Here is an 18,202-nt window from a genome sequence, read left to right as displayed (position 1 = left end):
TTCCCTACCAGTAATCAGTTCTTCTTTAGAGAGTCAGTGTTTGAAATTAGGTCTACATCTACCTGCGCGCCCTAGCTTATTTGCCCAAAATTAAAGACAGAATCAGTCTCAACTATAGTAATAGAAAAAGTGTGTACAAATGCACAGGAAAGAGAAGCTATAAAAAAGAAACAATTCTAAGAAATCAGAAGAAAGCTGATAGGAGAAAAAAAATTGCAGGCTGGACATGCAGACACACATATGGTGCATACAAACCTGCATTGCAGGATTTCTTGAGTATACACTCACAGCTCGTTCACAAAAGATGTCATGCTATCACTACATTTTTTTTCCTGTGAGTTATTTGTATCTCTGGCTCTTAGTTTCCCTAGGTACTGATTATTTTGTAAACATAAAATATTTGTTATTCAGTATTTCTGTTTTTCAATTTGTAGGTTGTATGGCTCCCCACTGAACATAGACCTATTTCCTGCTCTCATGGTGGAAGATTTAGTTCCAGGAACTCGACTGGGGCCAACTTTGATGTGTCTGTTAAGCACACAGTTCAGGCGTATTCGGGATGGAGACAGGTACATTAAAATACCATGGAAACCAAAGTGAATTTTAACTTAAGGATGCTTAATAACAGTTACAATGTCATGTTTCCAAAACAAACTCCATTTAATGTTCATTTATGATTTTAAAATATAACTGAAAAGATGAAGAATACACATTTAAAACGTTGTTAGAAGCCATGATTCTTTATTAATTCTGTTACTTTTTGTGGTGAATGTTATACTGATTCCCAAAAGCAAAACAGCCAATACATGCTTAGTTTCCTTTTGCCAGGTATTCAAGTTACCTTTTTGAAAAGTGCATGATGCTTCTCTTATTGTTATTTAGTTATTTTATTGGCAAAGGAATTGTGATTTTTACTTAAGCATAGGTTGGAACACTATTGCTCTGTATAAATAACCCCTATGCACACTGCAATGCAAGCAGTATGTGCACCAAAAAAGTGTTAAAAGCAGACAGGTTAATCCAAAGAGCACTAATTCATAATTGTTTTTAATTACTTTAAATTGTTTTACAATTACTTTGAATTATAATTATTTTAAGTAATAATACTTAAAACATAGGCAGATTGTAAGCAATTTCTCATTTTGAGTTTTCAGAATATCTGAAATAAGAGAATAGTCATTTCTCATCACAGCAGCCAGATCTCCTTTGCACAATTTCAGCGCACTTGTTCATCTGAAAATCAACATTTCCTTCATTTTAACATAATTTTTATAACCTAGAATCCTGTTCTTTTTGTGGCATGAGAGTACATAGGCTGATTAATTCAGTCCTAATGAAAGGAAAACAGAGGAAGAATTACAAAATTAGTTTTGATTCGGTTCTCTTTATTTAATGTTATTTTCTTGAATTAAGTTATTAAACTGCTACTTAGGATAGTATAAAGGCTTTTTTATTTTTAATGTCAATAACCTAAACCTTTTTCTATGCTGTTTTAAAAGAATCCCCAAACTTTTAAACATAAAATATGTTTAAAAATAAAGCTGTGAAGCATAGAAATCTCATGCCTGGAGGCAGAGAGGGTAAAGGGAGTAGAAATATATGCAATATGAACTCCAGGTTACTGGTATCAAGTACCTATTTGTGTCACAACAGGGTATCTGTACTGCTTTTTGTTTATATCTTTGCATTTTTTCAGAAAATGCACCTTTTCCTGTTTTGTTTTCTGATACAACATTTAGAAACTGTAGGAAAATATTGAATGTTTGGGAAATGGGATTCTGCTGTCCAAGGAATACAAGTATTTGAAAGCAACATGCCAACAAATAGTAAAAAATTATTAGACATAATGAAAGCAACACTTCTTTCTTTCAAAAGCCTTTTCAGTGGGCAGAGGATCAAAGCTGGTAGCACCATGCAAAGCAGATGTGTCTGTGCATGAAAAAGGAGTGATATTTGAAGGGAGCCTAACTTCATGTCAAAATGGAAATTTGAGAATTTGATTGTAATACTTGGAAATTCATTAGCCACTGTCCAATACTTTATGAAAATTATACACTAAATAGATATACAGGTAAAATGAAGTTTCTTGACCATTCTTCTAAATTTACTACTGGTTTTGATTTTTCATAAAGTTTAAAGAGCCTCTTTTTTTTTTTTTTTAATTAAAATAGGTGGAAGGGGAACAGTATCAATATTGTTTCAGCTTTGGGAGACAAACAATTTCATAGTGAGCAGTTCCTATGTGTTAGAATGGTGTAAAATGTTTTCAAATTCTGGACAGTAACTTAAGAAATTTTCTCTTCTATGTGAAGTTTGCTTTTTATAGTGATGTATTATTTATATTTGTTATTGATAACAGGCTTTTAGCCCTTTAGGTATGAAAAATCAACTATTTGAAATGTTAGTGTTTCCTTCTTGAATATAATGAATTAACTGAGCATATATGAGAAAGTCCCTGAATCAGTATACTCATGAAAATTGTTTAACAGAAAAAGAATCATTAGTAAATTAAATTATCTCACTTATCTTGATAGTAAACTAGATATAGATTAACCATTCTTCTAATCTCAGCAATTCCATCAAAATGTTTTCATGACCGTAAGAAAGTTGCCTACAGAAAGAAATTATGGTCATTTAAGTTTCTTCAAAGAACCCTTAACTTGGTAGTCTGGTGCCATTTTGATGTCCAGAGATACCCAAGGCAACGAAATGATACTAGAAGAGAAATCGAAGCATTTCTTGAAGATCTCATCCCTTTCAGAGAGTCAGCATGACACCAGCTAGTGCTGAACTGACACCAGGAACCTAAATTTTTGCATTTGGGTCAATCCCTTGATACAATGTTAAGTTGAGAACAGAATTTATAAGATAATTCATTTCATGTCAAACACAGTATTGAAATATCTTTGAAAAACTGCCTCTTGTTTTTTTCACTAGCAGACTTGTCTTTTCTGTGAGATTACAGGTTGTGGTATGAAAACCCAGGTGTGTTCACACCTGCTCAGCTCACTCAGATCAAGCAGACATCTCTTGCCAGAGTTTTGTGTGACAATGGTGACAACATAACCAGGGTACAACATGATGTCTTTAAGGTGGCTGAATTCCCACATGGATATAGTAGCTGTGAAGATATTCCTAAACTGGACCTCAGGATGTGGCAAGATTGCTGTGAAGGTCTGTATAGAGGTGGATTTGGGGGCAAGTAGGTGTGTGCATTTGTTAAGTGTCTATTTCATTAAGAAGATATTTACTATTTTTTGGGTTTTGTTAAGTTATTACAAATTCTAATCTGAAACATAGCCCCTGTGAAGTGGAAAATCATTCCATATTTTGTATTAAATAAACACCATGTAAAAGTAGCATAGATTTGAGTATTACAAAGTTTAAATAATTGTTTACTTGTTTTCTTTCTTTTGTGGATAAATATTCTTCATTGCCATCTCTTTCAAGAGTTAGGAGCCTGGGATAGTTTGTTTTTCCTGAAAAATCAGCTTTTTTTCTCCCAAAATAGGATTTATTTAGCTGTGCATGAAGCACAGGACACTGCTTGGTGGCCTGTATGTTGGCTTCTGTCTCACAGATTCTCTGCATGTCCTCTCTTCAGCCATCGTCACATCAGAATTCACTGCAGCTGTAACACAGTTAGAATCCATTCCCAAGAGAATCTTCTGGATCATGCAGAATGATTTTCAGTAGCATCAACAACAAAATGCTTCAGAGGACAATGACCTCTCTTTCTTGTGATCTCCTTGACAATGTCATTATAATTTTCTTTGGACAAAATTCAAATGACGTGCCCAGACTCTAAAAGTATATTCAGGAATTTTGGGAACTTTGCTCTTGAACTCTGATGATTGAGAAATTGCTGTCAAACAAATTCCTAGTATGAAAAGCCTTGCTCTTATTTGAGAGGATAAGGGTAGTATTGGTTGATATTATTAGAATCTTATAATTTCCCGAATATATTTCAATACTAATACCTTATAGATTTGCTGATGAAAGGTATCCAGATCTGTGTTCTTCATCTTTTCTACTGCTGATTCTCTTGCGTTTACTACTGCTGAGTAGACTATTGAATATTCTGTTGAAAGAAATGCATGAATAAAAAACTGGTGGATTGCATTTTTGAGAGAAGTCACAATCTTCCACTGTTGTCTTGTCTATTTAACTCTTTTGGTAAGATATAATTGTCCACAAGGATAAAGTTCTTTTATGCTATGGCTCAGAATGTAAGGCAGAAGGTAAAAGTTCAGCTCATGGAGACTGTCTCTTCAGTCTGCTACAGATACAGTAAATACTGAGGAAGGATTTACAGTGGTGTGACTGTACTGTGAGAGCAAACTCAGATATCATTAACAATTAAAAAGTAGTTAGAGATATACTATTCAAAGTTACTGCACACCTTAGCTTTTAAACTGATTACTGTGTTGTCTTATCCAGTAAATAAGTCTTTTTAAAAAAATCACTCTCTGTGAAAATTCTTCCTTGCAAGACACTGTTCAAAATGCCAGTTATCAGTGTGAGACTAACAGAAATAAATACTTTGAATTTCAATGAGATCTTGTACAGTATTACCTATATACAATATCTTTCAGGCCTTACTCTAATTTTTACAGCTTTTCTTTTTTAATTGATAGGTTAGTTGTGTATTTTTCAACAATGTTTACCAGATTTGCCATTTCCAAATTGAAGTTGATAGTTTTGAAAAAGCTAGACATAATTGACACCTTGCAATTTTAATACAAAGTCTTGCAGAATCTATTCAAAAATTCCCTGACATATGCCAAAAACATTGGGAGAAAATCAATTATCACTCTTTAAGTGCTTTACCATAAATAAAGCACATTCTTCCAGTTCAGGCTAAGTTCACTTTGCCATGGTTCATAAAGCTTGACAGAGAGTTTTGTAAATACATTTTTTATATTGATTTGGAAAAATAGCAAAGCATTTCTGAGAAACTATGTGTTGATTCTCTAAATGTTATCACTGAGCCCCTTAGAACAGATGTTATCTTTGGAAAGTTTTTAGAGTATTCTTGTGTTCACCAACCCAGTTTGTATTTTCATTTGAGAAAGCTGCTACCAGAGAGTACCTCTGGATGCAGTACAGTTGGACAACTGTCAAGCAAAAGAAAGGGTAAATAATTACTGTTTTGTAAAAAATTGCCTATATGTATCCCTTTTTCTGAACTCCTGAAGCCTTGAAGGGGTTAATGAATAGAAAGTGAAGTATGCATGCCTTGAACTGCTTTCTTGCATGGATGAATGACTGTGATGTTTTCTATTGGAATCAGTTCAAGCAACTGATGTAAAAAATTTCTTTCCTTCTGTGGCCACCACTTCTCTGAGGTGGAGCATACACTCAGGGACAGCATTTGCTTTGAGTTGAATACATTAAGGAAGACTGTTTATTTTATTTTATTATTGTTTATTATTTAAAAGGAAAAAAAACAAACCCTTCTCCATGTTTAAAATGCTTCTAATGATTTTATATTTAAAATGATCCTAAATTTAAATTTTGAGTATGGAATATTGCTCATTGCACTCTATGTATGTTTCATAAGTGGCCCGTGTGGTCAGCTGTTTCAGCCTGGTTAAAAACACATCTAGTTTTGTTGTCCTTCCGGTTTTGTTAAAAGTCAAAATACTTTTCCATATGAAGAATAGAAAAATTTCTTAGTTACAAAAATCTACCTTGTAGATTTTTTGAGTAAAGCTAGTATTTACTTCTTACAAAGTAAAGCATTATTCCTTCTTACAATAAAAAACCAAACAAAAACAAAACCACAAAAAAACAAACAAAAAACACCAAAACCCCCCCCCCCAAAAAAAAAACACAAAAAAAAGAACAAAAAACCCTATTACCTTTAGATTTCAGTTGGCAAATCATACAACTGAATTACTAGTTTGTGGTGGCAAAAAGTAGGAGTTCCACTAAAGTGCACAAGTTTTCTTCTGTTTTCCTTCACTTTCTATCTATCTTTGTCTTGTCAGACACGATGAGTTATTGCTGGATTTGCTGCAGCTCTTTTATTTGTGGAAAGAGCACTTCAGCTTCAGGTTCTCCAGACAAGAAACTTTTGGTGCTTTATTTCAGGCTCTCTAGTGCAAAAATTGTACCTGGAATTTGGTTTTTTTCAAGTAATCAGTGTACACTTTCATGATTACTGAAATGTGAGTCTTTAAAAGTTTCACACTTTTTAGTTTTCTTTTGTTTTGGGGCCTGTTTTGTGAGCTGAAATAAAAAATTTCTTTTACCTTTTGTTTTATGTCAAAACCCGTGAGGTTTTCACATGGACCCAGGAGGACAATGGACAATGACCCTGGAGGAAATGATTCAGATAAGATGCTTTCTACATCAGTTTACACTTATAAATCATCCCTATAAGTATAAACTGTTTTAGAAAGATTTTTCTTGACTATTTCTCAATCAGTGAACAGCATATCTTCTCTGTCAGATATTGTTCATTTTGTTTGTTTGTTTAATTCAGGAATACAGCCTTATACAAATTATGATCAAACATGTTTAAATCCCACTGAATTTCATTAGAAGAGTTAAGATACATTCTCAATCTGAATGCTTTTATACATGGCCGTTCAGTAGATTAGACCTATATTTATGAACTGCTTTTCTGTAAGACGAGAGGAACAATTATGCTGTCTCTTGCTTCTTTACTGACAACATTAATCTCTTACTATGCCCTTCTCATTATGTCCTTTAATCTTCAATGAGAATACTAAGCAGCACTGGGCTAAGCACTAAATTCTGTGGAGTATCATGAAAATAACACTTAAAAATGTTAGCAGAAGTCTCTGTATGAGACTGGAAGTTCTTCTTTGACAAAGGATATTGTTCACCAAGAACTCAAAATACCAAAATTATGTGATTTATGCCTGAAAAGGTTTTTCTTTACACAGAACTTGTATGCTTTGGTCAGGTCATATAGTTTTGCTTTCGAGATTCAAATTATCTTTTTTACATTGAAATTTACAAGTAGCTGCTTTGTGAAAACACCTATTTAAAAAAAATCATTTTATATCACGTATTTTCGGTGTTACTCCACCCTTTTACTGGTCCCACTGGCAAGTTTACAAGTTCTTAATACAAATGCTCACAGTAACAGCAACCTAATCCACTACAATAAATCTTGGAGAATCAAACTGGTATCAAAAATATAATTGTGCTTTGCTTCATATTTCCTCAGTCTTTCAAGCTGTTTTGTTTTAATCTACGATTAGATTAATTCTCCATGGCCTAGATTTTGAGGACTGATTCATAGAGAATTAAGACTGCTCAATAATTCTTTGTCAGGTTTTTATTATCCAATTTACATAATAGTCGCATTTTTAAAACCTTGTGGGAAACAGGATTTTCTAAAGATGTGAACATGGCTTCCATATACAAATGGAAATGCCAGTTTCTTTATGGAAAGGGTTGTTACACATTGGAACAGGCTGCCCAGGGAAGTGGTGGGGGAGTCATCATCCCTGGAAATGTTCAAGAGATTACTGGATATTTTGACTGCATTTAGTGCCATGGTCTAGTTCACAAGGTGTTGTTTGGTCAAAGGTTGGATCTGAAGATATCAGGGGTCTTTTCCAACATAAATGAAAAGTGATTCTGTGTGATTCTGTAAATGGATCAGCTTTACACTTGCATTGTAACAATAGCTAACTTCTGGAAGAAAAGACTGTTCATAGAGAAAAAGAATTCTTAGGTTGCTTTTAAATATTCACTTTTTCTGCAGAAAATTAACTGGAATGGGTATAGCTAATTTGGGGACATTTTAGTTAAGCTGGGGGAAAAAAAACCCGAAAAAACAGAATTTCAGGCTTATTTTTCTTATTTGCAGCTACTGCTAAGGTGTTCTTCATTAAAATTAAAAGTTAAAAAAAAAATTAAAAGAGAAGAAATTTCTTGATTTATGCTTTCTGAAAGCTGAAGCATTTTGTCCTGCACCTCTCAGCAGTGACCTTCCTCCCTGTTGTACCTGAAACAGAAACCAAGAACAAGAACTGTGAATTTGGCAAGTTGACCTATTTGAGTTTTAAGAAACACAGAAAGTCAGATCTGTGTACTTAAAGCTGTCACTGAACATATGGTTCTTATATTTACCAGTCAAAGGTGATAAAACCTTCCCAAGATTTCAGACCCTTGTTTCTAAGAAACAATCTATGAATAAAAAAAAACAATGGGCCATTGTGTTGTTGTACCAAAAAAAAAAAAGAAAAAAGAAAAAAAAAAATGTATTATACAAGATGACCACAGCAGTTACAAAGCAAAGGAGGAGAGCACAAACCTTTCACATATTGCTTCCAAGAGAAACTAAAGATTTTGTGATACTTGAGAAAACTTTAAGCAACACATTGCTTTAAGAAAAAAAATTCCTTTGACCAAAATGAATTCTTTCTTTAGGAATCCTGGAGTATGATCCTTTTTCTCACCATACTAAATACAGAAGTGTCTAGGGGTGTTCAAAAATGCCTTCAGGCCAAGCTTCTTCCAGACACATCGCTCTGTTCCCATCTGAAGGAGTTTGCTTTCTGAGTGGACAGCAAGGAGGTTATGTGGGAAATAGTGGAACACACATGAAGAATGAACAATATGTTGGCAGCAAATGTAGTCTTTGGTGGGTGCTGTTATTATAGGAGGAAAGTAATGCATTCATTAAAGAATGGGACAAACCACAAGTAAAGAACAGGGGAGAGGAATTGTGGATAACTTGTGTTCAAGAACGATCTGTAGATACCGGTTTTGATCTGATTTTTTTTTTTTTTTCTTTTTGGTCAGTCACCTTTTTTTTTTGTGTCTTAAAGGATATTAAGCCATTAAGACAAACTTGAGTTTTTCCTAGCAGAGAAATCGTAATATTTTAATATAAGCAAAAGTTCAACACAAAAGAAGTAGTCCAAGATACCCAATTTTGTGTAATCAGACCAACCTTACATTTGTTTGTCTAGTTGCTGATTTTAGCAGTGTTTATAGACTTGAAACTTTTGCAATAATTTTTGTTAGTACTTCAGGTATTCAATCTAAATTCCAGATAAATACTTTATAAATAGTACTGAGTTTCTGATTTGTTTTGGTGCAAATTGAGAGAAACATTATGGAAAATGACTCCTTCCTGCGTTCAGTTGCATTTATGGCTCATTCTGCTAATACCAGACTTAGCTGAGAAATATCTATGGCATCCTGTATTTAGGGATTTTTTCCCTTCAGTTTTAGCAGACTATGCTTCTACCAGTTGGTCATGTAGTTTGTTCTTGCTTCAGCATGGCCAATTATAACTTTTAGCTTTAAAACTTCTGTGAACAGAAATGAGAAAACTTCTATTTTCTCATTGTCTCCTCTATCAAGTGCTGTTGCACTTGTTTGTTTTCCTTTTCTTTTTTAAATTGGACTCTTTCCATATACTCACTGTGTTTGGAAGGCTAAATAAAGTGAACTGGAGGAAAGTCATCGTCCTGTCAAGACATCCTCTTAAGCTCTTAGGAGACTCAGGGCTGAGATTTTTACTCTGTGGTGGAAGGAGTTTTACAATCTGGTGATACATTCAGATCCCTCAGATTTGGAAATAAGACTCATCAACCTATAAAGCATGTCTGCAAATCTGGCATTTAATCGAAAACTCTCTTTAAGATGGCAAAAATAACAAATAATAATGGCTGGGATAGATGAGAAACTCACAGAGTGGTTTTTCTGTCATTGTTTTTCTTCATATGTAGCTGCCCTGTTTGCCCAGAAAATAATTAAAAGCCAAGAGAGTGGAAATTTCAGAAGTGAAAAGAATAATTAAAGTAGCACTCTATGGGTTTGTTAAAATTGTATTCATTCCTTTGTTTCACGCTGAAAAGCTGGTCTGTGGGTAATCACATGCTCTGCATCTAAGTAGCCTAAATATTCTATCACTGAGGTATATTCATCTGCCATCAACCAGTTCCAGAGGGATCAGACTGAATGTATGACTTGCCTTTACCAATTCGGAAAACACTGCAAAACTGTATTAATATTGTAACTGCTGAAATATACTGTAGTTTATGTGTAATTTCTTGTCTGTTTTCAGACTGTAGAACCAGAGGACAGTTTAATGCATTTTCATATCACTTTCGGGGGAGACGTTCTCTTGACTACAGCTTTCAGGAGGACAAGCCCCTGAAGAAAATGAAAATGTCCAAATCAGTAAGGTGAGACTTTTTTTTTAAAGAATTGTTAAAAAAAAAAAAAAAAATTCGAAATGGAATGGAACAGAATGATTTCTTTGTGAGCACCTGCCACTTTTTTCCAGTGTCTGATTTCTCAAGTTTATGATTGATGTATTTTATTCTGACACTTCTACATACTTACTAACAATAAACCACTTATTTTCAAGCTCAAATTTGTGTAAAACTTTTTGTGAGTAGTATAAGTATAGCACTTTCACTCTTCTTGCAGTTTTCATGAAAAAAAAATCAGTAATGAAATGTAATTTGGGGATTTGAAATGCCACATTGCAACAGTGCCTGCAGTAACTAAATTAATCTAAATTATTTCATTTCCTATTTGGAGCTTTTAGATTCTCCTGTAGAAATAGGAAGATAGCAAGTATTGATTTCAGTTGCATAAAAATTTGTGATAATGGTAAGGATTGCTTATGATACCAAAATACTTCAAGCAGTGCTAATAACATTGTTTATAATTCCCTAATCCTCAAAATATAGCAAGGAAGTAAATCACAGTTTCAGTCAGAAATTATCAGCTGTACAGGTTTCCTGCCCTTTCATGGGAATGAAAATTTACATATAAATTAGTGACATGAAACAAGTTCTGCTCAGACCATTTCTTGTGAAGATTCTTCACGATGAACAAACTTGAGACACTTGAATTATAGCTCTTTCTATTCAGTAGGCATTCCTTCAACAAATAAAACTTTTTATTTGAGTGATGATGATGATGATGATAATGATCAAGCAGAGTCTACCCACTCTGGCAAGGAAAGCATCTAGACAGATCTATAAAGAGGTAAATTAATTTCAGCAATTTCAAATACTCTGGAAGTGTTATAGTACTTGAAGAAACACCGTGATTATATTCCACTTATTTGAGAGGAAAATAAAAGATCCTTTAGGTGTTTAGGATTTTAGACAAGAGAAGACAGCCACTATGTATAAGCTGTCTTATAGATAATGTGAAAAGGTAGGTTCCTTTGAAGTAATCCTTGAAGAAGGGTTTTTTTGTCCATCTTTGCAAATGAACTGCTAGAAAAATTAACAGAATAGCAATTCACTTTTAAGGATGCTGGTCCCATAATTCTAAAATGAGTTTAAATTAAATAAAAATGAAAGCAAGAGAAAAAAATTAAACACTTATATCTAAGTACCAGCTTGTTTCACTGTGTTTCAGTCCAATTACTGATTAGGAATACAAAGTAGCAGATTTACAATACTTCATTTGTAGCATAAATAAAGCTAAAGCAACCTCAGTCATTGAACATTCCCATGAGTTCTCATGCTCAGTGTTGTATTTATATTGCATTTGTGGTGAGAAGGGGTTTTTTCCCTCCTTTTTTTTTTTAGCTTCTCATTTTCAATAACTTGAACAGGTGGGGAAGATTAAATATTTTGTTATACAATAGCAGCTGGTTTACTTGAACTTTGGCATATTATGTTGTTTAGACTTCTTTTTCTCTAATTTAGATGAAAAACTATGAGAAACTAAGTAGCTTGAACCCCTGCCAGAAAGTGCTGTTTTAATTTATGCAGAAAGATTATAAATCCTGAGCCCTGATATATGAGAATTTCTTTGCCAGTTCATTTTTTGGGTATCCCTTAGCACTGGAGATGACATTTTAACAAGATTGTAATGCCTGTAATTATTAATGGATTAAATGAATTCAAGGATCCTAATGCAATAAGTGACATAAAAATTAGTATTATTCATGCTTTTGAATGCCTGTTTTTTCAAGTGGTATCAGATAATATATTGTTAGTTACAGACAATTCTTTTTGTTTGTCTTTCTCATCAACAGATTGAATTGATTAACAGAATTTAGTGTTAATTGTGAGATATCAGCTGGAAAGTACTACAGACAAAAGACTTGAGATTTTGTGTACTATAAGCAGTATTGATGTTTAATGTTAGTTAAGAATATGTTCATATCAAGATGTATTTCTCATTTATTTGTGAAAGCCAACTTTTTCCTTTTTAAAGTCATATTTCTTAAAATACATGTTTTGCTAACAAGCCTGTAGGAGAAGAGTCCATGGTTCAGAATGTGAAATGTGAATTTCATATTAGAGGGAACACTTTTTAAGAGTCTTTCACTTTAGTCTGCTTTCATATTGGAGACTCAGGGGTGAATTTAAGGTGATGCTCTATAGTGTCACTGGTGACAACTTTGTGTGTACCCCTGCATGAAATACATGATTTTTCTAAGTATAAGAAATTCCCTGTTGCTAGTGATATTGACAACAATCACCTGAATCTGTCCTGAATCTGTCTTCAGCACCAGCTGGTCTTGTGTGCTGTTGTGGTTCATATTCCTACGTTTGTTGGTTGCTCTTCTTTTACATTTTTATGACGTGTCCTAAAATATCTAGCCAAATAAAAATGAGTTGGATTAATATCCTGACTTGGCATTCATTTGTTGCAGTTCTGTGAAAAAGAATAAATATTTTCGTAATGCCACATCCGCATCTAATGAAAACAGAAATGTACCTGCAGTGAATGACTTCAAAGAATTTGTTTTGGAAATGCAAAAAACTATATCAAGCCTCAGAAATCAGGTAAGATGCTATCATGAACTAACTGTAAACTATCATGTCTAGTTGCAGATTTAGTTAATAATGTTTTCCTAACATCTGTCTTACATTTTTAATATTTAGACATCCCCTGCAGACAAAATCCATCCCTAGTATCTCAAACTAAAACCAACACAGAAGACGGTGTGTTATTAGTCTTTATTTCTGTGTTCTTTTGAAATCATCCTGAAATACTTTACAGCTGGACCCTCTTGACTTTTGAACCTGAAGCCTTGTGTAACCATTGTATACTAAACACAGAATTAATCTTTCTCGAAAAATTCATGTATAATGTTAATAAAATCTTTTTTACCATTTGAAATGTATACAGTTTGTGCAAAGCAATGATTAAAATGCAGACTTCATAAGATGTAATGTGCCAGACTACAGCTGTAAAATTTAGATAACTTAGAAAAGACTTTACAATGTTTGCAGGTAAACTCTATTCATCCATAGTGGAATCTCATTTTTAAAACGTACACCATACAGAAGTTAGTAAAAAATTCAAGTAAACATTTTTAATTAAGGCGTTTAAAAAAAAAAAAAAAATCACTTCCTTTCCAAAATATTTTTGACAGTTTAAATTTGTCTTTCTGTATATGAAACATGAAGTTTTTTTCTCTTTGTATGCTCTAGCTGAATTTTCCAATGGTAAGAAAGATGTATTTTCTGTTAGCTTTCTTTTGAAAGACTGTCTCCATATATACTACCCATTTCTAGTCTTTTAGCATTATAAAAGCTAAGTAGTGAGAAGAAAAATCCAGGTGAGTATAACAAGGGTTATATAACATGAATTATAAGAGAGAAACTAGAATACTTTACACAAATAAAAACCTTTTTTGATTCAGTTACTTTTTTTAATGTTTCCAGATAAAAAAACTTGAATCTCGCCTCAGTAATTCTGATTGCACTGATGAAGAGGGTAAATCATATTCCAGCAATGAAACCTGGAAAAGGGACCCATGTACTGTGTGTGAATGCAAAGTAAGTATGTAGAAACTAATTTTGAGATAGAAGTGATAATTTTGCTTCTAAAACTAGCAATTCCAGTTTTGTGCCTGCTAATTTCTGGGTAATACATGCAATTTTTTTATGGTTCTTCAGTTCTTTTCAGCAAAAAAAAAAAAATATTATTCAGATATTCCTGCCCTGGGCATTGTTTTTCAATCCAACTGTTATCTATAATACTTCTTTTTTCATTTATGTATAGCTATATGGGTAAATTTAACTGCAAAGTGAGACACTTTTGAAAAAATCCAACCAAATGCATAAAAAGCAATATAAGCTCATCTGACAGCGCTAGATTGTCATTTTCTTCTATAAGTGAGAAATTTTTAAAAAGGATGTAAAAAACTATGTTAGTGCTTGGTGCCCTGGTCACGCCTGAATGTTAGACAAAAGCATATATGCTGTTTTATCAAAAAATGTGGTAATACAGAGAGTGTCTTACCCTTCTCAATGTAAGTTTATACTAAAACAAACAATGTAGAGTTACTGTATTAGGCAGTTCTTACAGAGAATGAATGAGAATATTTTCATCAACAACATGAAAAATGTATTTCTTGTTTGGAGCATGTAGCTAATTATGTTTTTGTTCTGTTATTTTTCTCCTGGCACAGGTTGGTCAGATTACCTGTTTTGTAGAATCGTGCCCGCCAGCTGACTGCGAAGCACCTGTGAAGGGTAAAGGAGATTGCTGTCCAGTCTGCTTACAACAAAATACTAATAAAAAGAAGCCATAAGTCTACTTTTTTAAGAATTTAGGGTGCATACTCCTCAAATCATATCAATGCCTGCTGATGGCAAAAACAGGTAACTGCAGTCCTAACAACAGCAAGAAATCAAGATTTACAATATTCTAATGGTGCTGCAACAGTATAACATAATGTATCATTTTATTTTCTGCCCATGAAGGTAAATCACAATGCAAAAATTAACAAAAGGGAAAATAGCAGACAGGTCAAAGTTAACTGTGTGTTATACTTCTCAGGTTAGACAAACTCGAACTGGTGCTACTTTAAAATAACACTGTCAGGTAGTTTTAGGTACCCAAAAGTACTGGGTTTAGGATTTACTCTAAAATGAACACTTTTTTTTTCCTATCTTTACTTAGTAAAATTAAAAGTTTACTGTCCCTTTCTAGTACCAGTCTGTCTTGATACTTAACTTTTTGCTGTTATTTAGTAAAATGCCAGGAAAAAGAAAACACAAGGTCACTGCGCCCGAAGCAATGCCATGCCAGGCCAGGTTTCTGCAAACATCAATGCATAGAAATTCCGTTAAATCACACTATCACTTCAGGGCCTGGACCAGCAAGGAAATAAAGAAAGCTACTTGACACCTTTCAACAACCTTTCCTTAATTTAAGGAGCAAAATTAAACAAATTTTCTATGCAATAAAAGCTAGAATTAGTAAGGAAATATAAATAACTGTAATTGGAAGGAAGCAAAAGCAACTGAATGTGTATTATAGATGTAATTGACAGTGTTCCTCATTCTAGGGAAACATGCATGACAGAGTAGCATTTGATCTTAAAAATTAGCATAATCCTTTTTGTCAAAATATTTGTAATTGCTTGACAGCATTTTTTTGTTTGTTTGTTTCATTTGTTTTAAATTTTTGTAACATAACCATCCAGGTCAGCTTGAAAACATGCTTCTCTTGATCTCAGATCAGCTCATGTAATTGTATGGCCCTGTTCTGAAAATGTGAAAAGATGTCACATTTTGTATACAAAGTTCCTACTGATTCATTGCGCATACTGTCGGTAGACATATGTATGTTCCTGATTATATTGTGGCACTGTTGAAAAAAACCAAAAATCAAAATCAAGCGGCATGATTAATTGTGGATTGACTACTTTTTCTGACAAGGTATTTGATATCTTTTTTTTTTATTTCAATTTCATCTAATGAATTTTTACCTTTGATGAATACCTTCAGTTTCATCTAATGTATATTTACCTTAATATTTTTATCATTTTTGTCAAAAATGGTCCATCAATGGACTTATCTCCCATTTAAATGTTTAACATTATAGAGTATATGTCTACACTAGCATTTCAAAATTGTGTATTTTTTAGGATGCCAACTGTGTATTTTTGACCAGGAATTATATTGAGTGAAGGACAACTACCATACCTCATTTTACAGGTTGTTTGTTTTTTTTTTTTTCTGTTTATTCAGTATTGATTATTTCCCTGAATACTCAATTTGTTAGAGCTTATTGCCCTGTCCTTTAATCCTAGGTCAGGACTCTCTAGAACCAGACCTACTTATATGGTTCACTGACTTCTGAGTTCAAGCATTTAAATTCAAGGGACAGGGATTGGGGTATCAAAGAAATCTGCACAGAATTAAACCTTCATATGTTAAGCATTTCAGATTATGCAAACAGACTGAGTACTTAATTATTGCATGGTAGGACAAATACCTGTCTAATAACTAACCTAGCACAGCAATATGAAATCCACTATCACATTTTGGCACATAATTTCTCTGATTACTAACATTAATAATTTCTAATTTGATAAACTGTTACCATAACACACATTCAAACTTTGGTGTAACTTTAAAGCTTACTACAGAGGCTTTGTTTCATACTATAGTAGAAGCAGTATGTACATGTGAGTGCTGTGTTAAAGGTTTGTGGTACACGTGGAATTGCAATTTATATTCTTAAGAATATTTTAATTGATTTTATATACAATGTTTTGATTTACGTAATATCCTTTGTTAATACTTCTAGAAATTGTGTGGCGAGCATGTTTGAGTATCATATGGTTCCTAAAGATTGTCATTCCTGTATTTCTTTGATACTCTGTGTTTTGTTGACTTTTCTTGAGAGTCCAAACCACATGTCTCGTCCTGTAATTCCAACTCAGATGGAACTCCCATTGACCTATAGCAGAAATTCCTCAAAGAGGAAGGGTTGCAGAGCTAAACCAAATACAATTTAACTGCCCAAACGTTTAAATAAGGCAGTAATACATCCAGCTGGTTACTACTTGCATTCTTTAAATAAACTTTCTCAAGGTTTCCGCTTATAGGAGAAGAGTTTCCATTTTATACATTATAAAATAGTACCTTATATCTGATTGTTCCTTTTCTCCAGCCTCCAGAGTAAAGTGGGAGGTTTTCTTCATTGTTCACTGTTTATTCATATGGTATATAAAAGGAGCTTAGGAGTCCGGATATGCTTAACAAGTGTAACAAGTCTAATATTGAGTTATTTTCCACCATCCATCTGTTTATAAACCAGGAAAAACAGGTCTTTATCCACAGTCTAAAATGTAATCAGTCATGGATTGTACTAGTTCAGTTTTGTTGCAGTGTCTCTAGAATCAGTGTTGATTTTAACATTTCTGAAACAGTGGCCAATTTTTAGATGACCATTTCCTCAGTATCCACTGTGAGAATATTGCTGTAATATGATGCAAATTTTACATATTTATTTTTTTAATGTTACCTAAAACAAAGTTGTTGTTGTTGTTATTTTAACCAGTAAATTTACCAAAGAACTGTTTGCACTGTATAATGAATGCTTTTCAGTTAAAATAAAATGGGCCACATTTCCAAGTAAATTTCAAGATTTCTTCTCGTTCATGTATTCTTCAGATTATTTGCTGAAGTTCCAATATGTAGGCTTTGATAACATTCATATTACTTATCTTAAGCAGGATTGTCATAATCAAGACTTTCTGAGAAGTAAGCGATGGGCTAACGAGTCATGTAGATTCAGTAGTTTATGTAATCTTACAACACATAGAATTAAAGTATCTGTTCACTGTTTTCTTCTAGATGATTGGAAAAAGATACCCTGGGCTTAGGAAGGATATTTAAAAATACACTTATTTCTTAGAAAAATGCATTTTTAGACTTTGTTGCTGAACTTTTTTTTTTTTTTTTTTTTAAATGGGAATATCATGACAGTTAAATAGAAATACATACAAATATAGACCTGTTCTTACAGTTCCTCATGTCTCAAAATATATCCAGTCATGACTTGCCTTCCCAAGCACTTCATTCTACATTAATTTTTTTTCGTACAATTTCACCAATGAATATTCAGGTTCATGCAGTCTCAGCTCAAAATGAGTCTTCTGTGCAAAAGAGATCTTCTTTATCTCATTTATTCCTTTTATCCCAGGATATGAATTTCTGCTGGACACATGATGAGTTACTGTCATCCTTTGGTGAGATGTTAGGATCTCTAGGACACTAGGTCAGTTCCTTTGTCAGATTTACTTGAAACTCATTTGAAGAATTTTGTGATGCAATATCACTGAAATTAATATAACTGTAAGTTACCTTACAGTGATAGGGGAGAAGTTAAACATGGACTCCAAGAGACAAAGTTAAGAAGCATGTTCAGGTTGCATATTAATTGCACTTCACTATAGTTTATATAGTTTGTAGCTTTTCGT

General features: G+C 33.3%; 1 protein-coding gene across 1 annotated transcript in view; it reads left to right on the top strand.

Moving 5' to 3' along the window:
* The window catches only part of PXDN (peroxidasin), an 85,240-nt gene extending 67,934 nt beyond the window's left edge, over positions 1–17,306 (top strand). The window contains exons 18-23 of the mRNA XM_040058808.2: positions 435–569; positions 2,966–3,174; positions 10,064–10,184; positions 12,629–12,761; positions 13,647–13,760; positions 14,396–17,306. Of these exons, the coding sequence (XP_039914742.1) occupies positions 435–569; positions 2,966–3,174; positions 10,064–10,184; positions 12,629–12,761; positions 13,647–13,760; positions 14,396–14,518 (835 nt within the window). The 3' untranslated portion in view covers positions 14,519–17,306. The remainder of the gene's footprint in view (positions 1–434; positions 570–2,965; positions 3,175–10,063; positions 10,185–12,628; positions 12,762–13,646; positions 13,761–14,395) is intronic.
* Positions 17,307–18,202: the final 896 nt, after the last annotated feature.

The sequence above is a fragment of the Hirundo rustica genome, chromosome 3, assembly GCF_015227805.2.
Source record: "Hirundo rustica isolate bHirRus1 chromosome 3, bHirRus1.pri.v3, whole genome shotgun sequence".
Taxonomy (NCBI): Eukaryota; Metazoa; Chordata; class Aves; order Passeriformes; family Hirundinidae; genus Hirundo; species Hirundo rustica.
This window is presented reverse-complemented; position numbering and strand designations above follow the sequence as displayed.